The 27,813-nt window shown below is 41.4% G+C and overlaps 1 protein-coding gene across 3 annotated transcripts in view; it reads left to right on the top strand.

Annotated features, from left to right (window-relative positions):
• The window catches only part of CYTIP (cytohesin 1 interacting protein), a 45,857-nt gene extending 18,311 nt beyond the window's left edge, over positions 1-27,546 (top strand). For 2 of the 3 annotated variants that reach the window (XM_065561757.1, XM_065561756.1), the window contains exons 2-8: positions 5,725-5,774; positions 6,195-6,249; positions 13,746-13,848; positions 13,995-14,088; positions 16,711-16,780; positions 21,482-21,548; positions 22,293-27,546. In XM_065561757.1, the coding sequence (XP_065417829.1) occupies positions 5,725-5,774; positions 6,195-6,249; positions 13,746-13,848; positions 13,995-14,088; positions 16,711-16,780; positions 21,482-21,548; positions 22,293-22,759 (906 nt within the window). In that variant the 3' untranslated portion in view covers positions 22,760-27,546. Of the gene's footprint in view, positions 1-634; positions 926-5,724; positions 5,775-6,194; positions 6,250-13,745; positions 13,849-13,994; positions 14,089-16,710; positions 16,781-21,481; positions 21,549-22,292 lie in introns of those variants that run through there. The other variant, XM_005296933.4, reaches the window with a different exon arrangement.
• Positions 27,547-27,813: the final 267 nt, after the last annotated feature.

The raw sequence follows: 27,813 nt of genomic DNA, 5'->3' as shown, positions 1-27,813 counted from the left end.
CTTCTGAGGCCCCACCTACCAGCAAACTGACCATGAGCTGTGAAATACCTAACTTTATCCTCATGCCATGGCCCTCTCTGACTGTGAACTGACTGGCATGCTCCTCCTCCCCTCATGGCTCTGTCTATGGGTTGCCTGGTATCGCCTTCCTGCTTGCCTGGAATTACATAAATTTTTCTTTTTGGAACAGAATTGATAATTAACAGCAAAATGCAATTTCTCTTTTAAGAGCATCACTGTGCAGGAATAGTGCTTTCTTGCAGTGAATACTTTCCGACAAGTCCTTTTAATTCTTTCTGATGTCCCTAAATCTTCACTGAAGTCATTATTTGCAAAAACATTATTTTTTTTTTATGTCAATGATAATTTGAGGGATATGAAGGGACATGGAGCAAATGTAAGAATGAATGTCAAATTCAGGGACCTTTTTAAAGCAAGATGGTCTTTTAAACACAAACCATCACAGAACATAAAAACTGCATGATGTGAGTTCTACTTGTATCCAGGAGTGGAAAAACAAGCAGATTTCTTTAATTGCAAAACGCATCTCCTAGCTCTCCCATGAGCTTAAAAAAACATTGAGTAATGTTGGCGATCTGCAAGAAGTGATTTATGTAACATGCACCTAAACCACAAGTCACATGGGCTCTTTCTGTTTGCTACTTTTGATTGCGTGCAGAGGAGGTTATAGTTTTAGTTTCCTCAGCCAAGCAATGTTCTTTAGCAATGCCAGTCTAAGTGCCCTTCGTCCAACATGTCCTTAAGAAAGCTCATTCAGCAAAACCGGAATGCCAATTTTGTGGGCTACTGTGTTAGTCCAAGTTACACACCTTACTTGGATCCAATGTGCAGTCCCCAGATGGATAATAGAAGAATTCAGAGTCTGGCAAACACAGTGGGAACGTTACCAAGGGGACGCAAACAGGTATGTTTTCAGGTTTTGACATTGTGGAAGGTCCAGTTTTTGCAGAACAGATAAAAATAAAAACCACAGAGAAACAATTATTTTTTTTATTTCTAAGTGTAAGCTACAAGGTTATCAACATGTGATTTTTAAAGGTTTGTTGTAGAATGTAGCAGGCCACATTCAACCTTGGTTTAACTTTAATACAGTCAGTGGAATTACACCAAGGGGAATTTGTTTTCTTGGATTGTGATTAAAACCTTTAAAACGAAACACTAATATGGTAAGTTTCTAGGGCAACTCGGAACATAAAGTTCTTTTGCAGCTAAGTCCCTAGCTGTACTGCATTAGGGTTTGTTCTGTTTACAGCTGTGTTGAGAAGACTCTTGATTTCTGGGTGTTTCTGATAGTTTAATTTACTTTGCTCCAGTATTTGGGCTTTTGGTTCCCTCATGAACTGCCTTCCACATCTATGATTGAAAGCACCTCATTAGTTGTGTCCATCTGGTTTGAAGTATTTTGCTAGAAGTGATTCTGATTTGAATTGTTTCTCAATACAATATTCTTTGTTTTTCTTTCTTTTTCTTTCAGAGCATGACAGATTTCTGTTTGTAATTGACTTTTAAGAAAGCCCGTTTCTATTCTTGCTAATGCTTTGAATTGGCAAATAAGCACTTATAGGATATATCTAACAATCGAATGTAAAGCAGTCTAAATTGAAAGTACATAAAACACATTAACACAAATTATCAAAGAATATGTGCATACTGATTGTGCACTTAAGCATTCACTTTGTATAACAATATAACTGCGCTTAATCCTTCTCTTTGTACAATACTGGAGAAGATAAAGCAGAACCAGAACTAGACAGATTAATATATTTCTGTGGAATGCTGTTGATGATTGTGATAGGCACAGTTTTCTATGGCAATCATGCCTGATTTAGAGAGAACATCTACAGTAACGGTTGTGACGTGACCATGTTTGTTAAAAATAAATTGCAACACATGTATTTGCTATGAGAACCACCCTATGCAAAGAATTACATATCTGATGGATACTTTAGAGAAGTAGATCAGTTAAAAGTTATGTGCATATTTAACTCTCACAAACAACCTACATCTAACACTCCTCCCCCAAAACAAATACATGTTTCTGAAATAAGATTTGTACAGAGATGGTTGTTTTATGATGAGGCACAGTTTTATCCCTCTGAAGTCTGTCATATGTTTTATTATGTTAACTTGCAGTCCATAGACATTTTTGTGATACAGGCCAGTAGTTCCTCATTTGTAATCTACATTTTGGCAAGAATCTTTGCTTAAAATTAATGTTAGCCCTTTTCAGAATCCTTCCTGATTTCTTAAATACTTTTCTATTTGCCTGAAATATCAAGTTATGTTTTCTGGCCTCGTGAATGTGTGTATGCTGTTGGACTCCACCGTGCATGGAGATAAGAGTATTCCTCTAACGAGTGGTGTCACACAGACACTCCTATACCTGCTCACACATGGGGATTTAGTCACCCCAATAACTCCCGGTGAAACTTATATCTGCTTTTAGAAATGCTGGAATTAGCATTAGCAAATCAGCATTTCCTTTGCTATCACAGCACTCCCGGAAGTACCGCTGTGTGGGTGCAATACTCCTATTGTGGGGTTTTCAAAAGTGCTCCGCATTGGCCTAATTCTACTCCAATTGAAGACGATGGAAAATCGACTTCAATGGGAGCAGAGTTAGCCAAAACGGAGGGCCTCTGAATCCCAGCCCAGGTGGTCTGTTCTTTTGATGTATCTCTATTTCTCATTGGTGTCAGCGGAGAAGGTAATAGGCCCATTTGGCTACTCGTGGATGAATGCTGGCAGAGATAAGAGTGGCTTTGTGGTAAAGGCACAAGAGTGGGAGTCAAAAAGATTTGAGTCCTGCTGGTGGTTCAGCTGGTTCTTGTGTGATCTTGGTCAATTAATTATCTTTGCCTCAGTTTCCCCATTTGTAAAACAGGGATCATTCTACTTGAGTTTCTCATGGGGTGAGATATGGTGGGTGAGGTAATATCTTTTACTGGACCAACTTGTGTTGGTGAGAGAGAGACACTTTTGAGCTTACACAGAGCTCTTCTCCTTTTCACAGGGTGTTAAGTATTAATGTTTGTAAAATGCTTTCAAGTCCTCCACTGGAAGGTGCCAGAGACGTGTAAAAAGTATTTGTGCTATTAAAATACACTGTTGGCACGATAAAAATATTAACTCTGATTAGAACTACCTACCCCAGGAGAAGCCCTACCCATTTTGCTGGACAGGATGGAAAATATTTTTAGCACCTGCCCCCCTGCCACCCTTAGAGGAAAAGAAAATAAGAACTGAGTGGCGCAGCAGTTCAACATGCCCTGGAAGATGACTGCCTTGCTCTCCTGCCCCTAGAACCAGCCCTGCCCATGCCCTTTACTGGCCTTGGAGCTCCACATATTTCAGACTGCATTTGGAAGGGTTCCCAAATGTTTTGAAAAACACACTGCATGATTCATGTACATTATATGGCTCCCAACATCATTCCAAATAATGCATTTGTGATACACCTACAACCCCCTAGTAAGATAGCATGTCTGGGGCCTGTGGATTCTGGCCATGTGTAGGCTAGGCTGTGCCTGATTGCAGAGAGCGGGTGTTCAGACCTGCACAGCTCAGACTTTGATCAGGTTGTACATTTTCCGTAGTGCACAGCAGTATAATTTCCACAATATCAGTCAGGGCTTTGGAGCTGTGCTCCGGCTCTGCTCCAGCTCCATGCAAAAACCTGCAGCTTCACTGCTCTGGAGCTGCTCCGCACTCGAGCTCCAGGCTCTGTTCCAAAGCCCTATCAGTGAACATTAAGAGTCATTCCTCCTATCTGAAAGTTCCACAAAATACTGTCACATGGCATTCCTACATTATGCAAAATAGGTTCTAGAATCATAGGAAACACTTCAGCTACTCGACCAGCGCAGGGTTTCCCCCTACAGAGTACCGTCTATTGTCCTTTCCAGTTTAAAATGTCCCAAGCAATTAAAGTCCCAGCACTTCAATTGGGGGGTGGAGTGATGGGGGGTGGAATCCACAGTCGAACCAGTCTCACTCTCAAAAATATTTTCTTATTATTCAGCTTAAATTTTCCCTCTTCATAGTCTCAGCCCATTACTTTTAATTACAACTGCTTTCAATACCCTAAACAATCCCTTCCATTATGTTTACAGCCTTCAAACTCTTCAGCAGGTATACTAGTCATCGCTTAACCAAGTTACATACCCCTCCAGGGCTTTGGTGTTAAGGGCACCGGTTCCCGAACTTTTGAAAGCTGATCACAAAGGTACTAGGTGGCAATTTCCAGTACAAAAGTGTGCTGTGAGTTACCTCATGCTTCCATTGGCCAGTGGTAACACAATATATCAATGGGTTTCATCTTTATCCTATTAGCAGCAGGTTCATGCCTGACATTTGGCTATACAGATATTGGAGAGCTTTTTAAATAAGGCTTGATTCATTGCAGATTTCCTGTGGAGGACTATTGCAGATTTTAAAGTGGCATAACACTGGAGTCACATAAGGGTATATCATGTCCAAAATGTTTTCACATGTTAGATTCAGAAACTGCATATTTCCACTTTGTATCAAAGAGTCTGGAAAGATCATATTAAGTGACTTTCACACCCATTTGGAAATGTTTCTCCTACCGGTGACTTTCTGTATCATAACAATACTGAAACAATGTATGATGAATGACCTGTAAAAGCACTGAGTGTTACACATGAAATGGTAAGTCAGCCCTAGAAAGCAGACAGGTTTATATATTGACAGTTATTAATTAGAAGTAGCCAGCCAGCTTTAAAAAGATGGATTTGAAGAGGAATGGAAATTGGTTTGCAATCTTATATTTAGCTTCTAAAACTGAGGTTCTACAGTTGTCATTTTCATCAGGTTGATCAGATTTATTGTTTTAATTAAAACTTTTATTTCAAATTAAATCCAGTTTGTTTATAGTTTACCTTTCTGTAATTCAGCTCCATCGCTATGGACCTAGACACGGCTTAACAAAATGAAATCTCTTCTCTCTTCTGTCTGACCCGCTCCCACTTGCCACTGTGTGTTTATTACTGAGGGATGTAGCGTCAGAAGTGCCTTTGTTATTGACTGGTACAGCACTACGTAATCTACCAAACTTCCCAGAGACATGTCTCTTCCCTCATCATTCCATTTGGAAATGACACAGAGACTGGGAATGGTATGGAAGATCAGAGGGATTTGATTTACAACAGATCTATGGAGAATACTGAACCTTGCTGTTGAATTCATGCATGACTAACAGACCACCCAAGTGCCAACCATTGGATGGTGGTACAAAGACCTTGAACGGGATCTCTATTCTGGTCTTCCCTTACCCAGTATAGTTTTAGGACTAGATTCATCTCAGGCTTATATTGTTTTTTTAGGCATTACCTAAGGTACAGCACCCACAAGATGAAAACTGCCGGGGAGAGGTTGCAAAGTGGCTACAAACTCTCTCCTCTACTGAGGGACCTGCGTGCAGCCAATGCAATCCCAAAAGTGGCCAGGAATGGCTGGAGAGAGTGTATGTGAGATGCCCTGATTCAGCACATCCCCTAATCACTCTGCATCTGCTCCTACACCAGTGGGAACACCGAGGGTGGTTAGGCAGCAGTAACACCTTCTGTCCTCCCGTAGGATACAGGGTGTAGTTTTCTGTTAACTTGTTGATTTTATTCATTGTATATGTAAAGTTAAATGTATAGACATATTGACAATGGCAAACTTTATTTCTGTTTCCAGCTTGCTTTAACCAGATCAAGTTCCTTAAGTGACTCTTCTGAGCCACAAAGGTAAAGAGATTTGCTTTTTACTATAATACTTGCTCTGATTTATATTGTGCTATAGATGTATGGATAGTAAAAATATAAAACAGAAAATGAAATAAAAGCCATTCCCTGAAGAGCTTACAATCTAACAGCAAAGAGTAGGTACAGCACAGATACCAGACAGAGAATGGTGGTTCATTTGCACACAGTAGCTAGCAAGCAGTGTAGAGCAGGTGGGTTTAAAAAGTAATTTGAATATTGAGAGGAAGGGCTCCTAAGATTTATGACTGTCTGTAAATGTGCATGCCATGAATCTAGACTGTTGATAGGGCTGATATGTCACAGTTGGATAAATAGCGGCATTTTGCATTTCTTAGTAATAAATAAACCCCCCAAATAGGGTGCTGTGTTCTTTATATGCAGATTTATGTATTTTTCTTACAGACGGCTTCTTGCTATTGTCAAAGAAGATAATGAAACATTTGGATTTGAAATTGAGGTGAGTCTTCAGCACTGTGAATATAGATTATCTAATTCACTGACTGTGATAGGTCTGTGTTCATGACGAATTGAAGTGATGGACCTGGAATGTGATGGATTTCAAAGGGTTTACAAATAGAGAAGGACACAGACCAAATCTTCTGATCACCAACCATTACACCTGAACTTCAGAGAGATTCGGATCTGAATCCAGATCCCAGATTTGTAGGTGGCCTTATCTTTATTATGGGCCAAAACAAAACGCTAGATCCAGATACCCTCAACTTCCATGGCTCTTCCTATTCCATGACATGGTTGTTTTAATCCTCCTTCTGAATCCACAATGTGCTTCTTGTTGCCAAAAGCAGGGGGTGTTGTCAGCTGATTAGAATAGAGGGTTAGAAAGCAAGAGGACTCCTGATATCAATTCCCACCCCCGTCACTAACTTCTTGAGTAACTTTAGACAAGTCATATAACTTATGTTGGCCTAAGTTTACCCATCTGAAAAATGGGTAACGATGGTGCTTACCTGCCTCATAGAGATGTTGTGAGAATTAATAGTTTTAAAGTGCTTTAGATTAACGCTGCTATATAAGTATTCTAGACACTTATGTTACCCAACTCCGGGATCGCTTCTCTATAGCCTCAATGTGTGTATCTAACTTGTATGGGATTTCCTTATGGACATTGAGGGGAAACAGCAAAATGTCCTTTATACAGAGTTCAGTGCAAACTTGGAAGGGATAAAGAACAAGTATAGAATATAAATATTTGATCCATTACGGGAAAATAACACACACATGCTCTCTTCTGAAAACACTGTACTGTCTTTTTAAAATCTCTTTTTAAACTTTAAGTAGATATATTTTTGGAAGTAAGTGTATAGAGGAACTACATTAAGAATTTTTAAAATAATAGTAATGAGCATACTAAGTTCAACTATTTTACTTTTCATGCAATTTACTTAAAAATAACTCTGTGTGTGTGTATGTGTGTATATATAATATATATATGTGTGTGTGTGTGTATATATAATATGTGTGTGTGTGTGTGTGTATACACACACACACACACACACACATAATATATATATATATATATATATATATATAGGGAGAGAAGGACACACATACAATAGTCAATATAAATACATTAAATAATAAAAATAAAATAAAATTACTTATGGTTCATAATAAGTTGAGAGCTTGATCCTGTAAGGTTTACTCACAGAGGTCATCTAGGATTGCAGGGGCAGGCCTTTGCAGATTTCTTATATATTTTGGGAGATATAAATCTTTGCTATTCCTCTTTCAGCTGACTACTTTAATACTTTGACCTGGATCACTAGAAAACAAAACTGATGCAATTTTGAGGGCAGTTGTCTAATACAAGTATCACAGAAAACCTCCTCATACTGTATTTCTAATCTATACACACACACATTTGTACAGTATTTGTTTATATACTGGTAGTCTTTATCTGCGTCCATTTATCATTTTGCATAATTACTGTGGGTGGCATGGTTGTAGCTTTAAAATACATCACTGATGTTAACGGTGTGAGATAAATAAGATAGATATTTAGCAGAGTATATAAATAATAAATTTAGAAATGTTCTCAAGGAAGCATCAAGCATTTAGGCTTATTTGAGGACATAAGGATTTGGTTCCCCACTTGCAATACATAGGAATGAAACCACTTTATTTACAGTGCTGTTGTTGTACATCTTTGAAGCATTTCCCATATTTATGCACAGAGAATAAATAATTTTTTCAGCCAAATTAGTGTATTAGGAGAAGCATAACTTTTTCTGATTTAGTTCTGTGACTAATGAGTGTGTAAGTATTCGGGTCAGGAATAGTGGAGAGCTTTTAGAAGTGAAGATAATTGAGTCAATTACTGTGCTTTTGTATGAATTGACAGGGCAGATTTTCATTATTTGTGGCATTCAGATTAAAAATAATTATTCTTGGCATATCTTCCTGAATGTACATTGTCTGTGAGCCTCTCACTTGATAGCCTGGTCTATAAAAAGCCAGTATCTGTTTGGTATTGAAATAGGTTGATTTAGCTCCAGATTTTGAAGGTATTTAGGTGTTACTTCACTTGCCATTGCACCACCTAAGTCCCATTTTCAGAATTGATTTAGGCTCTTAGGAAGCCTAAATCCTATTGACTTTCAATAAGACGTAGGCTCCTAAAAGCCTAAATCACTTCTGCACACGAGACTTAGGCTCCTAAGCAGTGGCGGTGGAAGCTCCCTACAAGTGTGTGTGGAGGGACCACTGGCACCCGAACCGTGGCCCTCTCCCATGCTGCCCCTTCCCCCGAGGCCCCACCCCACGCTTGCTTCTCTCTGTCCCCTCCCTCTTTGGCTCGCCTTTACAGCCAGTAAAAAGTGATGGGGCCATGACCCCCTGCCCCCACTGTCCCAGCACCCCTGCTCCTATGTCAGCTAGGGTATGTCTGAACTTGAGCTGGAGGTGTAACTTCCAGCTCAGGTAGACACACTCTTGCTAGAACTAGCTCTGATTAAACTACCATGCTAAAAATAAAAGTGTAGCTGTGGTGGCATGAGCTGCAGGATAGACTAGCCACCCCCCTGACTACATACCCAGGGTGTCAGATGGGATTGTACTCAGGGTGGCTTGTCCATCCTGCCACCACAGCTACGCTTTTAGTGCGATAGCTTGATTAGAGCTAACATGGGGTTTTCTGCCTGAACTGGAAATTACATCTCCAGCTACAGTGTGGACATATTCTTAGGCTTTGCAACACTGACTGGAGCAACACCTAAGCATCTTTTTAAAAAAAATCTGGCCTAAAGTCTTTACATTGTGTAGATGTGATTATGTGGGATAGCTCAGCGGTTTGAGCATTGGCCTGCTAAACCCAGGGTTGTGAGTTCAATCCTTGAGGGGGCTACTTAGTGATCTGGGGCAAAAATCTGTCTGGGGATTGGTCCTGCTTTGAGCAGAGGGTTGGACTAGATGACCTCCTGAGGTCCTTTCCAACCTTGATATTCTATTTCATTATTACAGGATGATTTAGCCTTCCTTTTGGCTAAGATCAAGTGTGAGTTTAGGCATCCCCGAATAGGACTATATGAATCTCTATGCTACCATTTGCAGGTGGTTTATGAGAATTACAGTGAAAATTTTGCATTTGAAAGTTTCTGCCCATTTGAACAATTCTACCAGAACTTCCCATTTATGGTCTCAGTCTGTTGTAATCAGATTACGGCAATCAGTACTGTTGTAATGGGACCATGCATGTGTCTAAAAAGTTACTAATGTAAATACATGTGTGTGCAAGATTGAGGCCTAAATAGCTAGATAATATTTCTCAGGCTGGTATAAACTTTCAGTCTGGTAGGACAATGTTAAATGGCATGTACTGGTGTGATTCTGAAACCCCCGAGTTTCACTTGGAATATTGGATTTAGCTGAAAGCATTAAGTTGTGCCTAATATTGAAATCACTGAGTTGCATAGTTTCTTCGTGAATAAGTAAATAAGCCCAGGTTTGCTAGAAACTCATGCCAGGTTTGCTCACCATTTGATCCATGTTGTGATTGGAAAAATTTGTGAACCTGCTGAGGATTTTAGGGTTGTAACGAAACTCAGAATTGTGTGGGTTTTGGCTGTCTTAGTTTCACACAGAACTCCTCTTCAGGTCTGAGACAGGTACTCTGAGACTGAGTGCAGTGCTTAATTTGTGCCAGGGCTAGACTTGGCAGTTCATAGCCCCAGCACCTCTGGGCTTGCTGCATCAGTTATGAATGTAAAAAAATTGCTTAAGCTTTAATACCTAATTGCATGAGTCCTGGTACCTCTTTCATTACAAATTAAGCACTGTCTGAGTGTGACAGCTAAATGCAAAGTGGAACACATTGTTTAGCATAAGGAGTTAGCACATACAGTATTGTAAGTGATCGTTCAAGACAAAGTGGCCCGTTAACACCTCTGAGTCATAGGACAAAAAGAGGGGGTTAGTAGGTTACAGATTGTTGTAATGAGCCACAAATCCAGTGCCTCTGTTCAGTTCATGATTGTTATTGTCTAGCAGGATTATGAATTTAAGTTCCCTTGTGAAAGTGTTGTGCAGGTTTCCTTTGAAAATGAGGACTGATAGGTCAGATATAGAGTGATCGCTTTGTGAAAAGTGTTCACGCACAAGTGATAGGGTGTTTTATCATTTTCCTGGGTGAGTTCATTTGAGAGCGTATTGATTGTCTGGTTTAACGCACATTGTTATTGGTGCATTTAGTGCACTGGATGAGGCACACCACATGTTGTGATAGGCATGTGTAGGACCCATGGGTCTTGAAAGGTGTGTTGTGGGGACTGTTGATCATCACAGCAGTGGAGATATGCCTGCAGGTTTTGCATTTGTTGTTCTGGCGGGGTCTGGTGCCTCTTTGAATTGGTGTGTCCTGGTCTGTGGGGAAATTGCTTCTGATGATGAGCTTGAAGAGGGCGTTGTTTGAAGGCCAGAAGTAGAGGGTCAGGAAATATTTCTTTCAGGATGGGGTCCCCATTGTGTATAGGTTGTAATTGTTTGATGATACCCCGGTTGGGTTCCAGCGTAGGGTTGCAGGTGACAACTAGGGGTATTTGGTCAGAGAGGGTTTTATTTCTGTATTGAAGCAGGTTCTCTTGGGACATTTGGGTGGCCTGTTCCATGATGTGATCTACTTGTCTGGTGGAGTGTCTTTGTTTGGTGAAGATGGTTTTAAGTGTGTTAAAGTGTATATCCTGGGCTTTCTCCTCAGAGCATACTTTGTTGTATCTGAAAGCCTGGCTGTAGATAAGATTTCTTGGTGTGTTTGAGGTGATTACTGGATCTATGAAGGTAGGTGTGGTGATCTGTGGGTTTCTTGTGTATGGTTGTCTGTAGGATTCCATTGTTAAAGCTTGTTGTGGTCCAGAAAGTTGATGTTAGTGTGGGAGTGTTCCAGAGAGAGTTTAGTGGATGGGTGGTGGTTGTTGAATTTGTGGTGGAAATCTATGAGGGGAGTTTAAACAGTCTGTACAAAAGATGAAAATATCAGGTATATCACTGGTTTTGTGCTGTTTGTCCAAAAATTCTTCTTCAAAGTGGCCCATGAAGAGGTTGGCCTATTGGGGACCATCCTAGTACCCATGGCTGTTTCCATGGTTTGAACAAAGTGTTTGTTGTTGAATGTAAAATTGTTATGGGTGAGGATGAAATGGATGAGTTTGCTGATGTCTTTGGGGTGGATAGTCCATTATCTTGTAAAGATTTCGAGGCAGACGATGATGCTGACATTGTGAGGTATGTTGGTGTATAGGGAAGTGACATCCATGGTGGTGAGGATGGTGTTCTGAGGGAGGTTGTTAATGTTGCAGAGTTTGTGAAGGAAGTCAGTTGTGCCCTTTGTGTGGTGAGTGGTTAGAGGATGGTTTCCTATGAGTCCCAATATTCCTTCAGTAAGAGTGCTGTGGCCAGAGAGGATGAGTCTGCTTGTGTTCCCTTGTTTTTGTATCTTGGGAAGCATGTAGGAGGTCAATGGGATGAGTTTGTGGGGAATCAGTTTGTAGAGTTACTCTTGGAATTGTTTGGGGAAGGATTTGATGATGTCCTGTGGTGTGGTGTCGGATCTTCTTTGAGATCTTTATAGTAGGTGATGTTGGAGAGTTGTCAGTTGGCCTCATTAACGTCCGCCTGCACCCCTCCCCCCCCCGCAGCCAGAGTCCTGAGATCCCCTGCCCCTCCCCTGCGGCTGGGGCCATGAGACCCTCACTCACTCAGAGGAGTCTCGAGCCTCCCCTCCTCCCCCTTGGCTAGAGGAGCCTCGCACAGGCCAGAAGCTGGAGCGCCCTCCCCCCTCAGCTGGAGGAGTCATGGGCTAGCCGAAGCTCTGAGCCTTCCTCCCTCCCCACCTGCCTGGAGGTGCCCCAAGCCCCCTCCACCTGCCCAGAGGAGCCCCAGCCTAGCCACAGGGAAATGTTTCTCATTTTCATTTGAAGAAGCTTTTCATATGCCCCATGCAAGTTCCGGGGTGGCTGAGGAGGCAGTATTTGCTACTCAACTTCCTGGGTTCATCAGTTCAGGGAGTCCAGGAAGATTACTGATGAACCCAGGAAGCTGAATAGCACATACCACCTCCTCAGCTGCCCTGGAACCTGCATGGAGCATAATAAAGCAAAAACTCTCTCTTCCACCCCCCACCCCCCCCCAAACTCCCTCAACTGGGCATCCAGCAGCCATGGGAGAGCCTCCCCTGGCCTATTATATTCGCCGCCCATGACAATGGTGTCCCCTTTGTCTACTGGTTTGATCACTGTCTGGTGGTTAGATTTCAGGGACTGTATGGCGGTGGAGAGATCATGGTAGATGTGATGTTTAAGTTTTCACAGTCAATTTTTTTCCTGAAGTGGACATGGTAATTGTAAGTGGTGGTGTCATTGTTGTTTCACTATTAATGTTTTGCACAACTCCAGTCCTGAATTGTGGTAGGAAGAGGTGGTTAAATATTGATATTACCAGGCAACCAACAGGACTGGTTATTTCTTATGTCTTTGCAAGATAACCGAGATTTTGATTAGGTATTTACAGTTACATGATCTGTCTGACTATTTTTCGAAGTACATGTGACACAGATGATGGATTTTGCTTGATTTTTTTATAATTATTTAATAAATATTCATTTCAAAATAAAAAATAGAGGCAGCTATTTTTTTTCTTGGAGCAGGTGTGGACACAATGTTGTGCCTTGGGACTCGGAGCTTTTACCGCTTAAAAAATTACTTAGGACAAGAGTAGGTTCAATTTTCCTTGCTTCTCAGTTATCTCATAATAGCCTTTTGTCCCATCTAATATTACCTGATGGTTAAAATGACATTTGAAATATGGTACCATATGGTCCAAAATGTTTAAAACCATGTTCCCAGGCGGTGTCAGACTCTACACTGTTATAACTGGATCCTACAAGATGGTAGCTTGTTGTAGTGTAAACAAGAGAATAATCTATGTCCAGGTTGTCTAGAACCAGAAAGTTGTTCTTGTCTACAGTTAATGTATAAATAGGCCTAAACTTTTCTTTTTACTGTTTAGTAGCCATCTTGGTTTAAAACTATGTTGTGTAGGAATGGCACATATTGTAAACAAAATGAACAAGGATAATTTATTGATTGTTCTTCTGTTTCCACTCATTTCTCTCCTAAGAAGGAAATAACCTATTCCTATTGTCCCAGGCTTCCTGACTTCTCGTTTATGATAATAACAAAAGTAATAAAACATTATGCAATACAAAAAATAAGAAAAAAATGAAAATAAGATGAACACTTACTATGCAGTGATGGATTTCAGAGTAGCAGCCGTGTTAGTCTGTATCCGCAAAAAGAAGAACAGGAGTACTTGTGGCACCTTAGAGACTAACAAATTTATTAGAGCATAAGCTTTCGTGGACTACAGCCCAGACACTATTTAACTTTTTACATTGATTTTGAGGTTTTAATATTGGTAACACTGTCAATTTGATATTTATAGACACGTAGATTACAACACCAAAATGCTTGCTCCCTGCAAATATGCACTTATGTCTGCAAAATACAAGAAGAAAGTCCTGCCCATCTTTCTGGCCTGCAAACAGGTAACTATTCATGTTTTCCTATGGTTTGTGGCTCTGTTTGTTTTTTTTCCCATTTATTTCTGTATCATTTAGTTTTTGTTTTAGAGACTGTGGAAAGAATGGTGTGTACCTGAGATGTTCATTTTATTTGTATTTAAATTTACCAGGTGATATTCTAGCCAATATCAATGGAGTGAGCACTGAAGGTTTTAGTCACAAGCAAATGGTGGACTTGATAAAATCTTCAGGGAATTATTTAAGGTAACTAAGTGTTTTTTTCAAACATTTTAGTTTAATCCCTTCTCACACTATGAGCCTAAGAAGAAATGTTTACTTGTTTCCTGATGCTCCATTTGCTGTTTCTGATGCTAAGGCAAAAATGATTAAATCAAATTCTGCTGATGAAATAAGATCCACCGTCCTGCCTGTAGGCAGGAACACGATAGCAAGTTCAAAATCATAGAGCCGCACTACATGACAGTTTAGGACAAGAAGTGCAGCGTTACCATAGCACATCAAATATGCAGAATGTAATTGCCCAAATTAGAATTGAACCCTGCTCTTGCATAAGGTGACCATATTTCCCTATGGTGAATATGGGACACCTGGTAAAATGACTCGTATTCAAGTGAGTTCCGCGGCAGTCAATCAGAATGATGCGGTACAAACATTCAAATTAACATCAAGTTGACTGAGCCCGTTAAAAAGAAATACTGAGCAGTTGGATTCTTCTTATCTTTAAGACTTTAGGGTTCACACAGGGAGGGGTGACACACACACCCTTCCCCTCCCCCATACACATGGGGAGAGGTGATGCACACACACTCCCATACACCTCTCTCATATGGGGGGAGGGAGTGACCGACTGACCTGAGCCCCCGAGACAGACTCGCCTCTCCTGATATCTGGCATCACATCTTCCTGAGGCAACACAGGGGGTTGTGGGCAATCAGGGTCACATGCCCCTTCCCCCCACAGATTTCTGCCAGGGTTCATACCAGAATGTGGCCAGCAGCAGCCTTTTGGCACTGTGAGGGATGGAAGGGATGGGAGCTGCTTCCTTCCCTCTTCTCCCTCCCCCCCCAACTCCTCCGCCCCTGCTGCTGGGACAACCTGGCCTGTGTCTTTGCAGAGCTCATCTCTTCTTCTCTCCTCCACCCCCAGTGGCTGGAAATAGCTTGTCCCTTCCTGCCCACACAGTGTCAGAAGGCAGCTAACACCTCCAGGCCGCTGCTGGCCACCGACATAACCCAGCCGCCTCCTGTCCCCCGGCTATAGTGTGGGCAGGAAGGGGTTAAGCCTTAAGGATGCATTGTGCACCAGGGCCCAGGGAACCTGACTGAAGGGGCTTCAGCATTCAGCCTGGCCAGAGAGGTGGGTCAGCAGGGGAGGGTGCCTAGGGGCTAGAGCAGCCCCGTGCCCCCTGTGGGCAGGACCCAGGGCAGGAGGGTCTTGGACTTTCCTGGGGTGCTGGCCCAACCAGAGACAGTGGGGGAAGGAAGGAGCCTGCTAGCCAGGCTGCTGGTGAGCTGAGCGCTCTGACCAGGGGCTGGTTCTCCTCACAGCGCTAGGAGTGGGACGCGCCCTGCCAGGGGGGATATGGAGGAGCAGAGGGGTTGGGGGGAAGGGAGAAGGGCAAAACAGGGAGAGAACAGTGAGAAGGGGAACATGTAAAGGGCCAATGGGTGGGCAGCACAGGCGACACATAACCAGGTGCTGCCTGGCACCTGCCCACACTCACCGGCCGCCACAGCTCACAGCCTGCCCTGGCCAGAAACGGAACAGGGGGCAGGGCCATGCTGGTCGAGAGCCAGCATGCAGTGGGGGCTGTGCTGACAGAGCACTGGGGAGCAACCAGCCCCACGTGCTGCAGCTTCACCCCCCACCAGCCTTGCACACCCACCCCCATTGTCAGCCACAGGACCCCTCCACTCACCACTGGTGGGCGGGTGGCTGGCAAAGAGGGATCGGGCCAGCAGCAGGACCTGCCAGTACTGATGAGGGGAGGCAGAAAATATGGGACAATTTGCCCGTTTTTAAGCAAAACTCGGGACACCTGCAGGAGGGCTTAAATACGGGACAGTCCCTTAAAAAATGGGACATCTTGTCACCCTACTCTTGCAAGCACTATTGAGCATGAGGTAGGCAGGTTCTCGCAGTGGATTAGCACAAAGCTGTTTGTCACAGGCACTTATAGAATGATACATTGGAAGAATTCCCAGGCCATTACAAGACCCTCTCAATCTCACACTCACACACTTGGATCTTTGTGGTAAGTAGTGTTAGTTCTCTCACTGCCTGTTGACGTAAAACTTGTAGGAAGACTAACTAGTCAAGACTGTTACACTTACCTCCTTGTCCCCGTTGGCCCTGGGATCCCCTTTTTTATATTTACCATTCTTTGGATGTTGGCCCATACTCTCTCTTCATCCTCTCCTGCTTCTCCACACTCCTGTGTTTGGAATTTTACAAAGTGGCTGGATTCCTCTGTAACACAGGAAACACATCACTCCTTAAAATACCTGATTTGAGAGAGATAATATATCCTAACTGCATCCCTCTCCCCAGCCCTCCATATTCCTCTTGCTTTTTAGATTGTGAGCTCTTCAGGGTATTTACTGTGCCTCTTGCATCTGAAGAAGTGAGGTTCTTACCCACGAAAGCTTATGCTCCCAATACTTCTGTTAGTCTTAAAGGTACCACAGGACCCTCTGTTGCTTTTTACAGATTCAGACTAACACGGCTACCCCTCTGATACTGTGCCTACTGACTCCTCTGTGTGCTACTGCAGTATAAACATTAACTAATAGTAGTAATGTAATACCCATACATGCTTAAATGGTCTTTGTACATTTCAGCCATGAAAACAATTGTTCTTTACAGATTAGAGACTGTTAATGGAGCCAGGATTGTTAGGAGAATGGAACTTGAAACCAAGCTGCAGTTATTGAAGGTAATTTAATATGTGGTTTTTAAGTGCGGTATGTCTCATGTAAATATGTTATGTGTAAAAAGTGCCAGATTGACTTCTTGAAGACCGAAGTCATCTATTTTTCTGCAGACAAAGAAGGAACTGGCAATGGAAATGCAACATCTCGCATTGCCCTGCCAATATGCATCAACCCCTCCTGCCTCAAGTTCTGAGAGGCTAGTTCATTTCCTATGTCTTTGACCTTGCTAGTTCTACTGCCAGCGAGGATACCAGGTGTGTTGGCAGTCTTTGTGAAGAGGATGCTTCTCCACAAGGGGAACCCCAAAATACCCAGGCCCTCATTTTATCATCTGCTTAAGGTCATCTAGCTTGGGACATTGTTCATACGTAGTATGTGTGAGGAGTAGAATTAAGGAATGTTTGCTGACTCAGGATAGCCCAAAGCTGCTGGATGATGTTTTCAAGACTGATTGAGAGGAAGGATTGTACTGTGGTTAGGGCACTAGCTTGCCACTTGGGGAATTGGGGTTCAATATTCTGCTTTGCCACAGACACCCTGTGTACCTTGGGCAGGTCTCTGTCTCAGCTGCCTACCTGAAAAATGGGGATAATAGCACTTCCCTACATCACAGGCTTTTGTAAGACACTCAAATACTATGGTGATAAGGGCCATATAAGCACCTAAAATATTTAGATGATAGAATTACTTCTACTTCTGTAAACCTATAATAATCTCTGCCATGTGAGTGTCAGTAATGGGCAAGTGCTAGGTGTTATGACACAGACCTTGATTCATTTTTTATTAACAGAGTTGGTATGATTTTTAATTTGATCTGTATTTAGCAAATACCACCAGCAGTTTTGTACCATGACATGGCATTCATAAAGAGTTTAAAAAAAAACAACCAGAAAACCAAACAAAAAATGCATGCTGAACTTAAGCATGCGTGTGTGTGTGTTTACATCTGACTCCAACTGAGTGAGCCGTGGCAGCTGACATGGGCCAGCTGCAGGTTTTTAATTGCAGTGTAGACATACCCTATGCATACAAGTTAAGTCATCAAGTTGATCCAATTAACATACCTGTCTGGTGTAGTCAAACTATTCACTAGTGTCAGCATATCTGGAGTTGGTGTAGTTGAGAGCAGAATCTGACCCATCCTCTTTACTGTTTTTCTTTTCTTTTAAATAATGCTGGGCCTGATTCACCTCTCACAAGTGACACTAATGATTTCAGGGGAGACGTCCCAGATTTACATTAGTGTAACTGAGACCACAATGGTGCCCACTTACTCTCTTATTACAAGGAAAGTACTCGGCCTTTAAAGTGTTTGTAATTTAAACAGATTAATTTTAGTCAAGAATTTAAGTTTTTAAAGTGTCCTAGAAGTAGTAAGTAGAAAGCGCCTGTTTAAAACTATTAAAATACATCTAATCTCCCAATGAATTACAGGGCTTTCTTTGGGTTTCTCAGGGCAGGATGGTCTAGTGGATAGGGTACTGGACTGGAAGTCAGAAGACCTGGGCTCTGTTCCCTGTTCTGCCACTGGCCTGCTGTGTCTCCTTGGGCAAGTCTCTGTGCTTCTGTTTCTCCTTTATTGTCTTCATTTAGAATATAAAGGCAGGGACTGTCTCTCACTCTCCTTTGGGACCTCTGGGTGCTATGTAATGCAGCTACTCTAATAATAATAATAATATTTACCAGGTGCTCCTCTGCAACGCTGGCTCTGAGGCAAAGTTCCTTCATATACAGTGATGCTTTTATGCAATCTACCATGTTCTGCCCTGTCCCTCAGTGTTAGGAGATTTAGGAAGGTAGAGGGAGGTAGGGGAACTACACATGCCCAGCACGTTGCTTACATCACATGGGGCCACCACCCGAGTTTGACCTCCAAATGACCCTGATGTTGGAATGGCAACCCCAACTTCGATTAAATCATCTAAGTATGCAAGCAGCCACCACCACCTAGTCCAGAAAGAACTAGAAATAAGCCAAGTCATGGAGCCAGACATTTCATTGCTGTGATTAATGAGACCACAGTAGTTGATTATTATGTCGGCAGTCACTAGTACCGCTACAGAGTCCATTACTGTTAGTTGTACAGGCTGGGATAAACAGCCTGACAATTGAGATCTCTCTCTCTCTCTCTCTCTCTCTCTCTCTGATAAAAGCTTTGAAAAGCATCTGAGCCTAAGAAAAACATCATAAAGTTACTGTGCTTTGTGATATACCCATGTACATTTTGATTTGACAAACAGTAGGTGGAACAGAGCTACTTACTTTACAGTGATGGATTTAAAATATCCCCAATCTGTTTCTTAGCAGCCGAACTCTAGCCTTGCTAAGTGGATTTGTTAAATATGAAATTCATCTCTCTCCTTTCCCCTTCCAGATTCAGAATCTAACCCCATCCCCCTCTTTCTGCCCTCATTCAGAATTTAATTAAAGCAGTTATCTGCTTCCAAAATGGCTAGTCCTCTTGCTGCCGTGCAGACCACATTGTAATGCTCCATGATGGTGCTAATAGGGCCGGTCATTTTGAACATCCTGTGGCCTCACAGCATAGACCACAGCATCTCTAAGCTTAAGTCACTGATAAAGCAAAACTGCTGCATCTCTAACTATATGCCCTGTTTTCAAGAAGGGGGTTAATATATCAACTATAGTTTCCCAGAAGTGCAAAACCACTACCTCACAAAATAGTTGTCATATATCAAAGTATTGAGAGGGTGTGGGCCTAGGCCCACTGGTTTCATATTAGTGTGGTTACAATAGTAAGAAACCAATTTTTTGTTTATAAAAGACCTGTCCCCAAAAAGGCTTCTATAATTGAGACTCTACTAAAGTATGTGATAAGTAACCACAAGTACAAAGAGTCATTATAAACAGAATTAGAGAGATAAAGTGGGTGAGGGAATATCTTTTATTACCTCACCCATCTTGTGTCTCTAATATCCTGGGACCAAAACGGCTACAAATACACTGCAAACCGAATAAGCACATTTAGAGTTTAAGAATTGTTTTGGTTTTTGACATAACCTGCCAGATTGGTACAAATAACCTTTTTACAGAACTAGGGACTGAACATGTAAGCACATTGTTAGAGAGATGTGTTCTAAACTTTTGGGCCAACAAACTGAAGAGAAGTCTAGCTAGCATCTTGGCAGCAACAGATGGATGCACATCATTTATTTGAGTGTCCAAGTGCTCCCAAATTTCAATTAGGTGCCAGAAACCATAATTAGGGGATAGCTGGGACTCTGATGTGGTGATGATGAGAATAAGGAAAATCTTGGATATTCTGAATAACCAATAAAAGGTGTCATGCTGCCCTCATGAGAATTCACCCAGATTTGGCCAAATTATAGGCCTCTGAAAATCACCATTTGCAAAAGTTCAGTAGTGCTTGTTTTTCACTGCAGCAAGAAAGACATTTTTCAGTTTGTTTTGTGTCGACCTGAAACTAATTTTATTTGGGTTTTTTTTGGTTCAGCCACCAAACCAAAAAGCAGTTATCCCCTTAGCTCTAGTCATTAAGAAGGGAAGCGGTAGTCTAATATGACTGCCCCTGAAACAACAGTCCACACAGATGTCTGCACACATGTGGTATTAGCAAAAATTTGCATTTGTATTCAACATCAAGCTTCTGCCTATGTAAATCCGGAAACGGTGCGTCTGGCTACCTATTTATAGGTACACTGAGTTCATTTACATCATTGCAGATGGCCCTATTGCATCCACCTTAAAGTAAAATGGTACAGGTTTTATTGTTTTAATTAAAATCTGTAACTGCATTTGAGATGTCTAGATAAGCATGCAGCAGGGAGGAAGCAAAAATGTTGAGCAACATCAGGATAGATGATCCTTTATAGGCATCAGACTGAAAGTGCTGTTGCTAACCATGACATCAGGACATTGCTCATGGCAGAACAAGCTATAGAAGCACATGTGCCTTGTTTTCAAGAGCTCAGCACCCACGACTGGGGACAGAGTCCCAGAAGAGATCAGTGTTAGGCTCCTGATGTGCTGAGCTTTTTTGAAAAATCTGGTCATTCAATTTGGTGACTAAATGGTAGCTGAGCATTTTTCAATATCCAGACCACAGTGCCCGTGATGCTGGCATCACAGTGGGTTGACTGGCAATTTTAATACAGCAACCAATGCTGGAAATTCTGAAGATCTTCTTATCCCAAATAACTAGATAATCTCTCCCCCAGCCTTTCTTTTGGCAAATGAGTTTCACTGTCCTTGCCAGTGATTATTATATAGTTATTGCACTACAGCTATGGCTTTTCCTTCAAAGATGCTGCTTCTATTATGGGATGTGCAGATAGTATTCAAATGCTGTTGGTACAGGTAGTTATAGTATCATGCCTCTGAACTTTTGCGTTCTCTTCTTGTAGGAGGTGAGCCCGACTTCCAATAACTAGTGTTATCATATCTATGGGTAATAAGAGAATCCAGATAATACTCCATAATAGCATGTGTTAGGTGCATCAGCAAAAGTCAAACAAAAATTAACTGAATAATTTGTTTCTGGGAGAAACTTACTAATTTTCAAGCAGGCTCTGTTAATACGACTGGTAAGAGAACATGCACTTTATTGAAAGTACCTGCTTCCTAGAACTAAGCTGCAGTTTTTCTGAATACACCATTTCTCTAAACAAGCTTGACATTGTGAAAGTTAGTGCTAATCATCATTCACAATTTACCCTTCACAGCAAACTTTGCAGGAAAAATGGGTGGAGTTCCGATCGCTGCAATTACAGGAACAACGCTTGCTGCATGGTAAGTTTTGATTTCCTGTTAGGAAACCACAGGACGTTTCATGACCGTCACAGCTTCTTCGGCAGAAATTCTGTGTGCTCAGTCGAAAGCAGGTGTTTGCTTGGGTCTGATTTTCATTTGGCTTCTTTTTCCCTGTTAATGAGGGCATTTTGTGGAAAAACTGTTTCAGGGATTAATGAATGGGGATGTCTGTCTCCTTGGCTGGTGCAGAACAAAAGGTCATTTGTATGAATTCTAGAAAACAGAAGTTGGCATTGGTTACACACTTTTTTCCTCCCTTCCTTTACTGACTGACCCAGGGAATGACCTTCATTCGGTTTATCTAGGGGGAAGCGATAGGTACACAACTAATACACCTTCCTCTAAAGTATCAATAATTGGCCAATGCCTGAGGCAGGACACTGGACTTGATAGATCAATGTTCTAAGCTGGCATGATAAATCCATGGGGCTCTTCCCCATCTTCCTGGCTGGAAAAAAGCTGATACCATGACAGTAAGGAAGAACAGAGAAATCTAGGGGAGACAAAATAAAACTGTTGACGTGCCTTGTGCAGCTCTCTTCAATTAGCCAAACATGTAGGCGTCAGTTGCCAGTAACATATCTCTCTAATGACACTTCGGGAAGTTCAGATTGCGAAGTTGTAGATTATCTTTGATACAGAAACTTCCTGTGCTCTGGTTTTTACGTAATTTACATTGTATAATGTCGCTGCTTTTATACCTTTTATACCTTTTTTTCCTAGGGGAGGTGAATGACAACAACTTTGACACCCTGGAATTGGAGTCCAATTTATTTGGTGGTGGTGCTTCATCAAGGCCTGCCTTCCCAATTAAGCCCCGATTCTCCAGCGAAAGCAGCTGTAAAAGCCAGCTGAGCTCAATGACAGTGGACAGTGAGGATAGCTTCTACCAGACCTATGTTTTTGAGGATTCTGCTCATGAGACTCTGAGCCGACAGTCGAGCACAGATGATGATTGCTTCTTTTCGAGGGACAATGACACTGCAGTAGGGAAATATTCACTGAGGAGGAACAGAAGCATCAGTCTGGCTAGCAGTGGATCAATGTCGCCGTCATGGGATGGAGGCAGTTTTTCAAATATTTTTGGAACACTCCCACGGAAAAATAGGAGAGGAAGTGTCCGAAAGCAGCTTTTAAAATTCATTCCAGGTCTTCACCGAGCAGTTGAAGAGGAAGAAAGTCGTGTCTGACATCTTAAGTATCTTCTTCAGTAGCAAGGACTGTGTTAGTATCCATAGACAGAAACTGCAGCAGTAAAACCACATAGTGCCTGGGATTCATACTGACTCACCCAGCCACACGTTTTCCCCCGACATAACCTTATGACAGGACTGACATTATTTAAAGTGCTGGTTTTTTTCATTATTCTTGAACGCAGCTAGCACACTGTGAACCCTGCTTTGTTAGTACAGAACAGATTTTCAGGGACTAACTTTGGTATGTGGAAAAGCTTTGCAGCACCTTCTCATCGACCCTCGTGTTACCAATGTAGTCCACTCTGTGTGAGAGTTACAGCTATTTATTTCCTACGTTAGCGAGCCAAATATTATATTCTTCAAAGAACTTTATTAAAGGGCCTGCTGCTGCTGAAATCATTGGCAGAAGTCCCATTGTGAGCAGGATCAGGCCCCACATATACAAATGTGCACACCACAGAAGAACAAAACTGTGAAAAGAAGTGCAGTAACTAGAAGTCTGAAGGATTTACTTGTATGTTTGTTAACCTTGTTGCCTGAGCTGTGGCTCAGACTAGGGTATATTTGAGTTTCTGTAGCAGAGACTAGGGACTTTTATTTAAATGCAATTGTCTTTCCAGTCAGTAAGTTAGCGAGCACATTTCTCCAGTCAGTCATGCCCATAGGACAGCATGCACACGCTGCAGGGCCCGTAGCAGTAACTCCTAGGATATCATTGGGATTTTTCTTGTCTCTTCATGCTAATATTTTAATACACATCATAACCTATGGCCCACACTTTATCAGACCTGTCTGGTCCTCATGGTTGAAATCACTGATATGTCATGGTAAGTCTTTACTGTCACGGGGAATTTGAAATCTAGGGTCACTCACAAACTTACGTGATTCCTCAGATAACAACCCAAAGCTTTTCTACTATGGCAGCTCATTCAGTACCCATTGTCTGTTGTTTTCACACTAGACTGGCCACAATAGCTGAGTTACTGAACTTTTAAAACACAGGGTGTGTGTTTCATTCATCTGGGTAGGGGGAACAAACTGGGGCCATTGAATGTAAATGAACTTGGGAGTCAAAACATTTCAGTTTTCTAAAAAGAACCGGTGGAGAAAAGCATAAAGGGTTATTGGCTTAAAAAATGGAGGGGGTATCTGAAATATGAGACAACTGCAGAGCCACACTCCTTGGACTATGATTTGAGTATGTTTGGGGGAGGTATTCAACTGAGGTATGTTATTTGATCTGCAGCTGCACGGTAGTATAGAAAGAGAGAGGAAGTGGCTTTCTGGTGCTGCTGGTATCGGATTGACGTTAGCTTCAGTAACATGAATTGACCTTGTACTTAGCAGTGGTGATGACAAAGATCATTGAAATGATGAACACCAAAGAAATATTGGACAGGTGTGTACAGAACAAAATAACATCCATTGCAGTAGTTTGGTAACAAAGGTTTTGGAACACATTTCAGTGGTTTGGAATGAAATGCCAGAAAAGGAGTCTTCCAGGGTGAACTGATTGAAAATAGAAAAAAAAGGAAAAATCGAATGGCAGCACAAGGTTCTGGAAAACTAGTGATGTAGTCTGACTGCTTTTGTGTTTTCTCCGCTTCAAGACCCTGTTGTGACAGCTCAGGTGGGCCCGTTATCCCTGCTTATAGTGACATGTCTCTAACTCCTGTCACTTGTTTCTGAAATTCTAATCAGGCTTATTGAAAACATATTTCCCTGTACTGTGCATATATCAGGCTCAGTAACAAGTAATTTAAAGGTTATGCTTCTTCACTGTCACTAATTGAGATTGTTGCAGTCAAAGAAGCATAGCAGAATTTCAGCAGTCTTGAGAAAATATTGATCAGCGAACGATGACCTAAATACAGTACATCAAATGAATTCTCCTTCTTCAAGGTCCCATAGAAATAAGTCCATCCCTTCCTATGCCATTCTCATGGGATGTCCTGCAGTTACCAATAGGATTTTGTTTTGTTTCTGAATGGACTGCAAGATTTCAGTCTCACTTTCGAAAACTCCTTACAAATCAGTGTCAGGGGAGTGTGCCTTTTGGGATTCAAACCTCATAAACAAGCTTGCACTCTTAAGGACTTCATGGAATTCTATCTACAGTATTTTGGTGTACTGCTGCGGAAACAAAAGGGTCAGCAATTGTCTAGGTTTTTTTAGGATTAAAGATTTCTGTAGTTTATGGAATGAAGATGGAAGGGATAGTTTACCCAAGATTATAGGAAATTATTTAATCAGTTTGGATATAGAATGGGAAGGAAAGGAGACACTTTATGTATATATCAGGTATTATATGTGCATAACACTTTTATAATAGATAAAGCACAAATTAAGTCCTCTAAACTGCGGCAAAACTTTTCAAAACATAGCATAGATGGAAGAAGTGTTAATATAATTATCTTTAAGAATATCTTTTGTTTTACATGACTCACTTGGTTTTAACTGACAAAAAAAGAGCATTAAGAGGTAGTTAATACTTCAGACATTTCTCTAACAAGATTTCAATTGTGTTTAAAACATCCAAGTCAAACCAGCAACTTTCACCACCACAAACAAACAAAAAGTCAAAGAAATATCCTCCATTGTACCCAATATTCCTTTAGTTGATAAATTTGTTTCAAAGGCACATCTTCCAAGGTGATTTAGCCACCCAACGCTTGTTAAACCAACAAGAGCTGTGAACCAACATTTCAAATAGTTTTTATATTTTTTTCTAAGAGGATTAAAAAAATTGTAGTACAGCAATTCTCCATGTGAAGTTGAGGGAAGGGAAACATTATATGAACATGGAGGAAGCTTTATTGCTCTGTTTATTATGGGAAGCACATTCTTTTGTTTATTCAGTTTAACATATATGTTTATTATTATGCTAAAAATTGAACATGTGCTTTAACCCCCTAAATTCCCATGTCTCTGGTGGTTCAAAGTCCAACCCTTGATCCAGCTGAGCTCTGAATTTCCTGGCTGGCCCTTAACCTGAGCAAAACCAAACCTCTTGATTCAAATAACCCCACACCTGGATCCAATCTAATTTTTGCAGCTGGAGTCCATTTCTGAGTCAACACAGTAAATCACAGGCAAAAAGTTAAGATACATTGCATGTATTTTCAGACATTGCTTTCTTGTTTTGTTTTTGTTTTTCACCCACAGTTATTTTTAGATGCAATGTCACTAGGATGCCTTCTGGGAAAAATTAGATGCTTAGATGTCCAAGTGAAAGTGACTGTGGGCACAGTGATGCTCTAGTGAAGGCTGGATTGAAAATCATGCCCATAATACCACTCTGAGAACATATAGGGCCTGACACTTCAACCTAGTTCCCAAATTTTCAGGTGCAATTTTGCAAATGCAAATAATTGGACCCACATCTTGCTCATGGTAGCACCTAGACATCTAACAATCCAACATATAGGTGCAAATATGCAGGCAGAGTTATTTGTGCATACAAAATTGCACCTGCCAAGTTAGAAGCCATCTCTGAAAATCAGGCCTTTTAAGTATAGGAAGTTCCTAATGCAGGATTTTCACTTAAAGTAAATATTTTCTTTCTTAGCATGTCTACTGTACATGTAGAGTGGAATCCTGGCCTTACTGAAGTACATTGATTTCCACAGGGCCAGGATTTCACCCTATTTAGGAACAGGAATTCCATAGCTGGGTTAAAATTTTACTCGCAAGTAAAAAGTGCCATTTTATATTAAAACTATAGAATATTGTTGCAGGAAAGGGGCCTCTGGATTTGTGCTGAAGTACACACAAATTGGAAGGTAATGAATATGCAACTGATATGTGCAAAGGTGGGGCTTTGCATAAGATAATTTGTGGGTACATGGATCAGGGGCCCTTCGAACATATGACCCTGTGTAGCTAAATCCTTTCTCCCCTTTAAGGGATTTACCTACGTCCTTGGTGGTTATATATCAGAGCAATGAAATTGGCTGGAGTCAGTCTTTTAATTTGGGCTTGATCAGTTTAACAGAACATATGGATTTGAATTCTGTGCTGCGCTTTAACAGCAGCGAGGAACTAGAGATAGGCCAGAACCACAAATTTCAGATCCAAATGTGGATTTCAAGTCCTTCAGAGTTTGAGAGGTTGTTCCACATGGAGCAACCCAACCTTCATCAGACCTCCTTCTCCCCAAGGTTTGAGAGTGTTTGGAGCCAGGGTTTTGGTCTCAGACCATCTCCACAAGCAACAGATGTTCTCAGACTTTCCTGTTGGACCTGAAGGTGAAAGTTTGTACCCTTGCATCATCAATAATGTGAGTAGCTAAAGGCTGACTGTGTGCACTTGGTAAGAACCCCCTCATAAGCCAACGTGATGAGATATTGGTTAAGTACCAAGTTATTAACCAACCAGCCAGGGAATTCAGATGGTCAGGCGAGGATGGTTAAAAGAGAGACAGGAGGGAGAGGGGAAGGCAGGGCAAAGGAGTCCATTATCTCAGAGAGGTGAGATCTCTCTCTCCCTCCTGCACTTTGCCTTGGTATTAGGTAAAGACCTGAGGAAAAGTCTTATGCTGTGGAGAACAAATGTTTATAAAGCACTTGGTGTTGAACTTGCTACTGGTGTGCATGAGGACTATTTGCAGTAAGGATCCAGGATAAGGGAACCCTGCCCTATGACAATAAACAGGCATTTTACTTGTGTTGAGTCAAATGCAACCTCAAAGTCTAAACTGTAGCTCTTTGTATTGAAAGAACATAGACTAGATAGTAAACTCATGGAAATTGTTTAAAATAAATATATTTTTGTTTCTCTTTTTCCAGAATTCTTTTATAAATAATATTTTGAATGAAAATATCATTCTGACTGTATTTACAAAGACCAGAATGGTTTGGACTAGCGTGTGTGTGTGTGAAGGAGAGACTTGGTGTTTTGCTTAAGCATTATGTCAGCATGATAATTAAAAAAAAAGTCTATTTAAAATATTCTATAGATATAAACATTGAAGTCCAGATCCTCTACTGCCGTAAACTGGCATATCTCTATGGCCCATAGTATTTATGTGCATTTGAATGTGAACTAAG

This window comes from Chrysemys picta, chromosome 11 (assembly GCF_011386835.1).
Source record: "Chrysemys picta bellii isolate R12L10 chromosome 11, ASM1138683v2, whole genome shotgun sequence".
In the NCBI taxonomy this organism is placed as follows: domain Eukaryota; kingdom Metazoa; phylum Chordata; order Testudines; family Emydidae; genus Chrysemys; species Chrysemys picta.
This window is presented reverse-complemented; position numbering and strand designations above follow the sequence as displayed.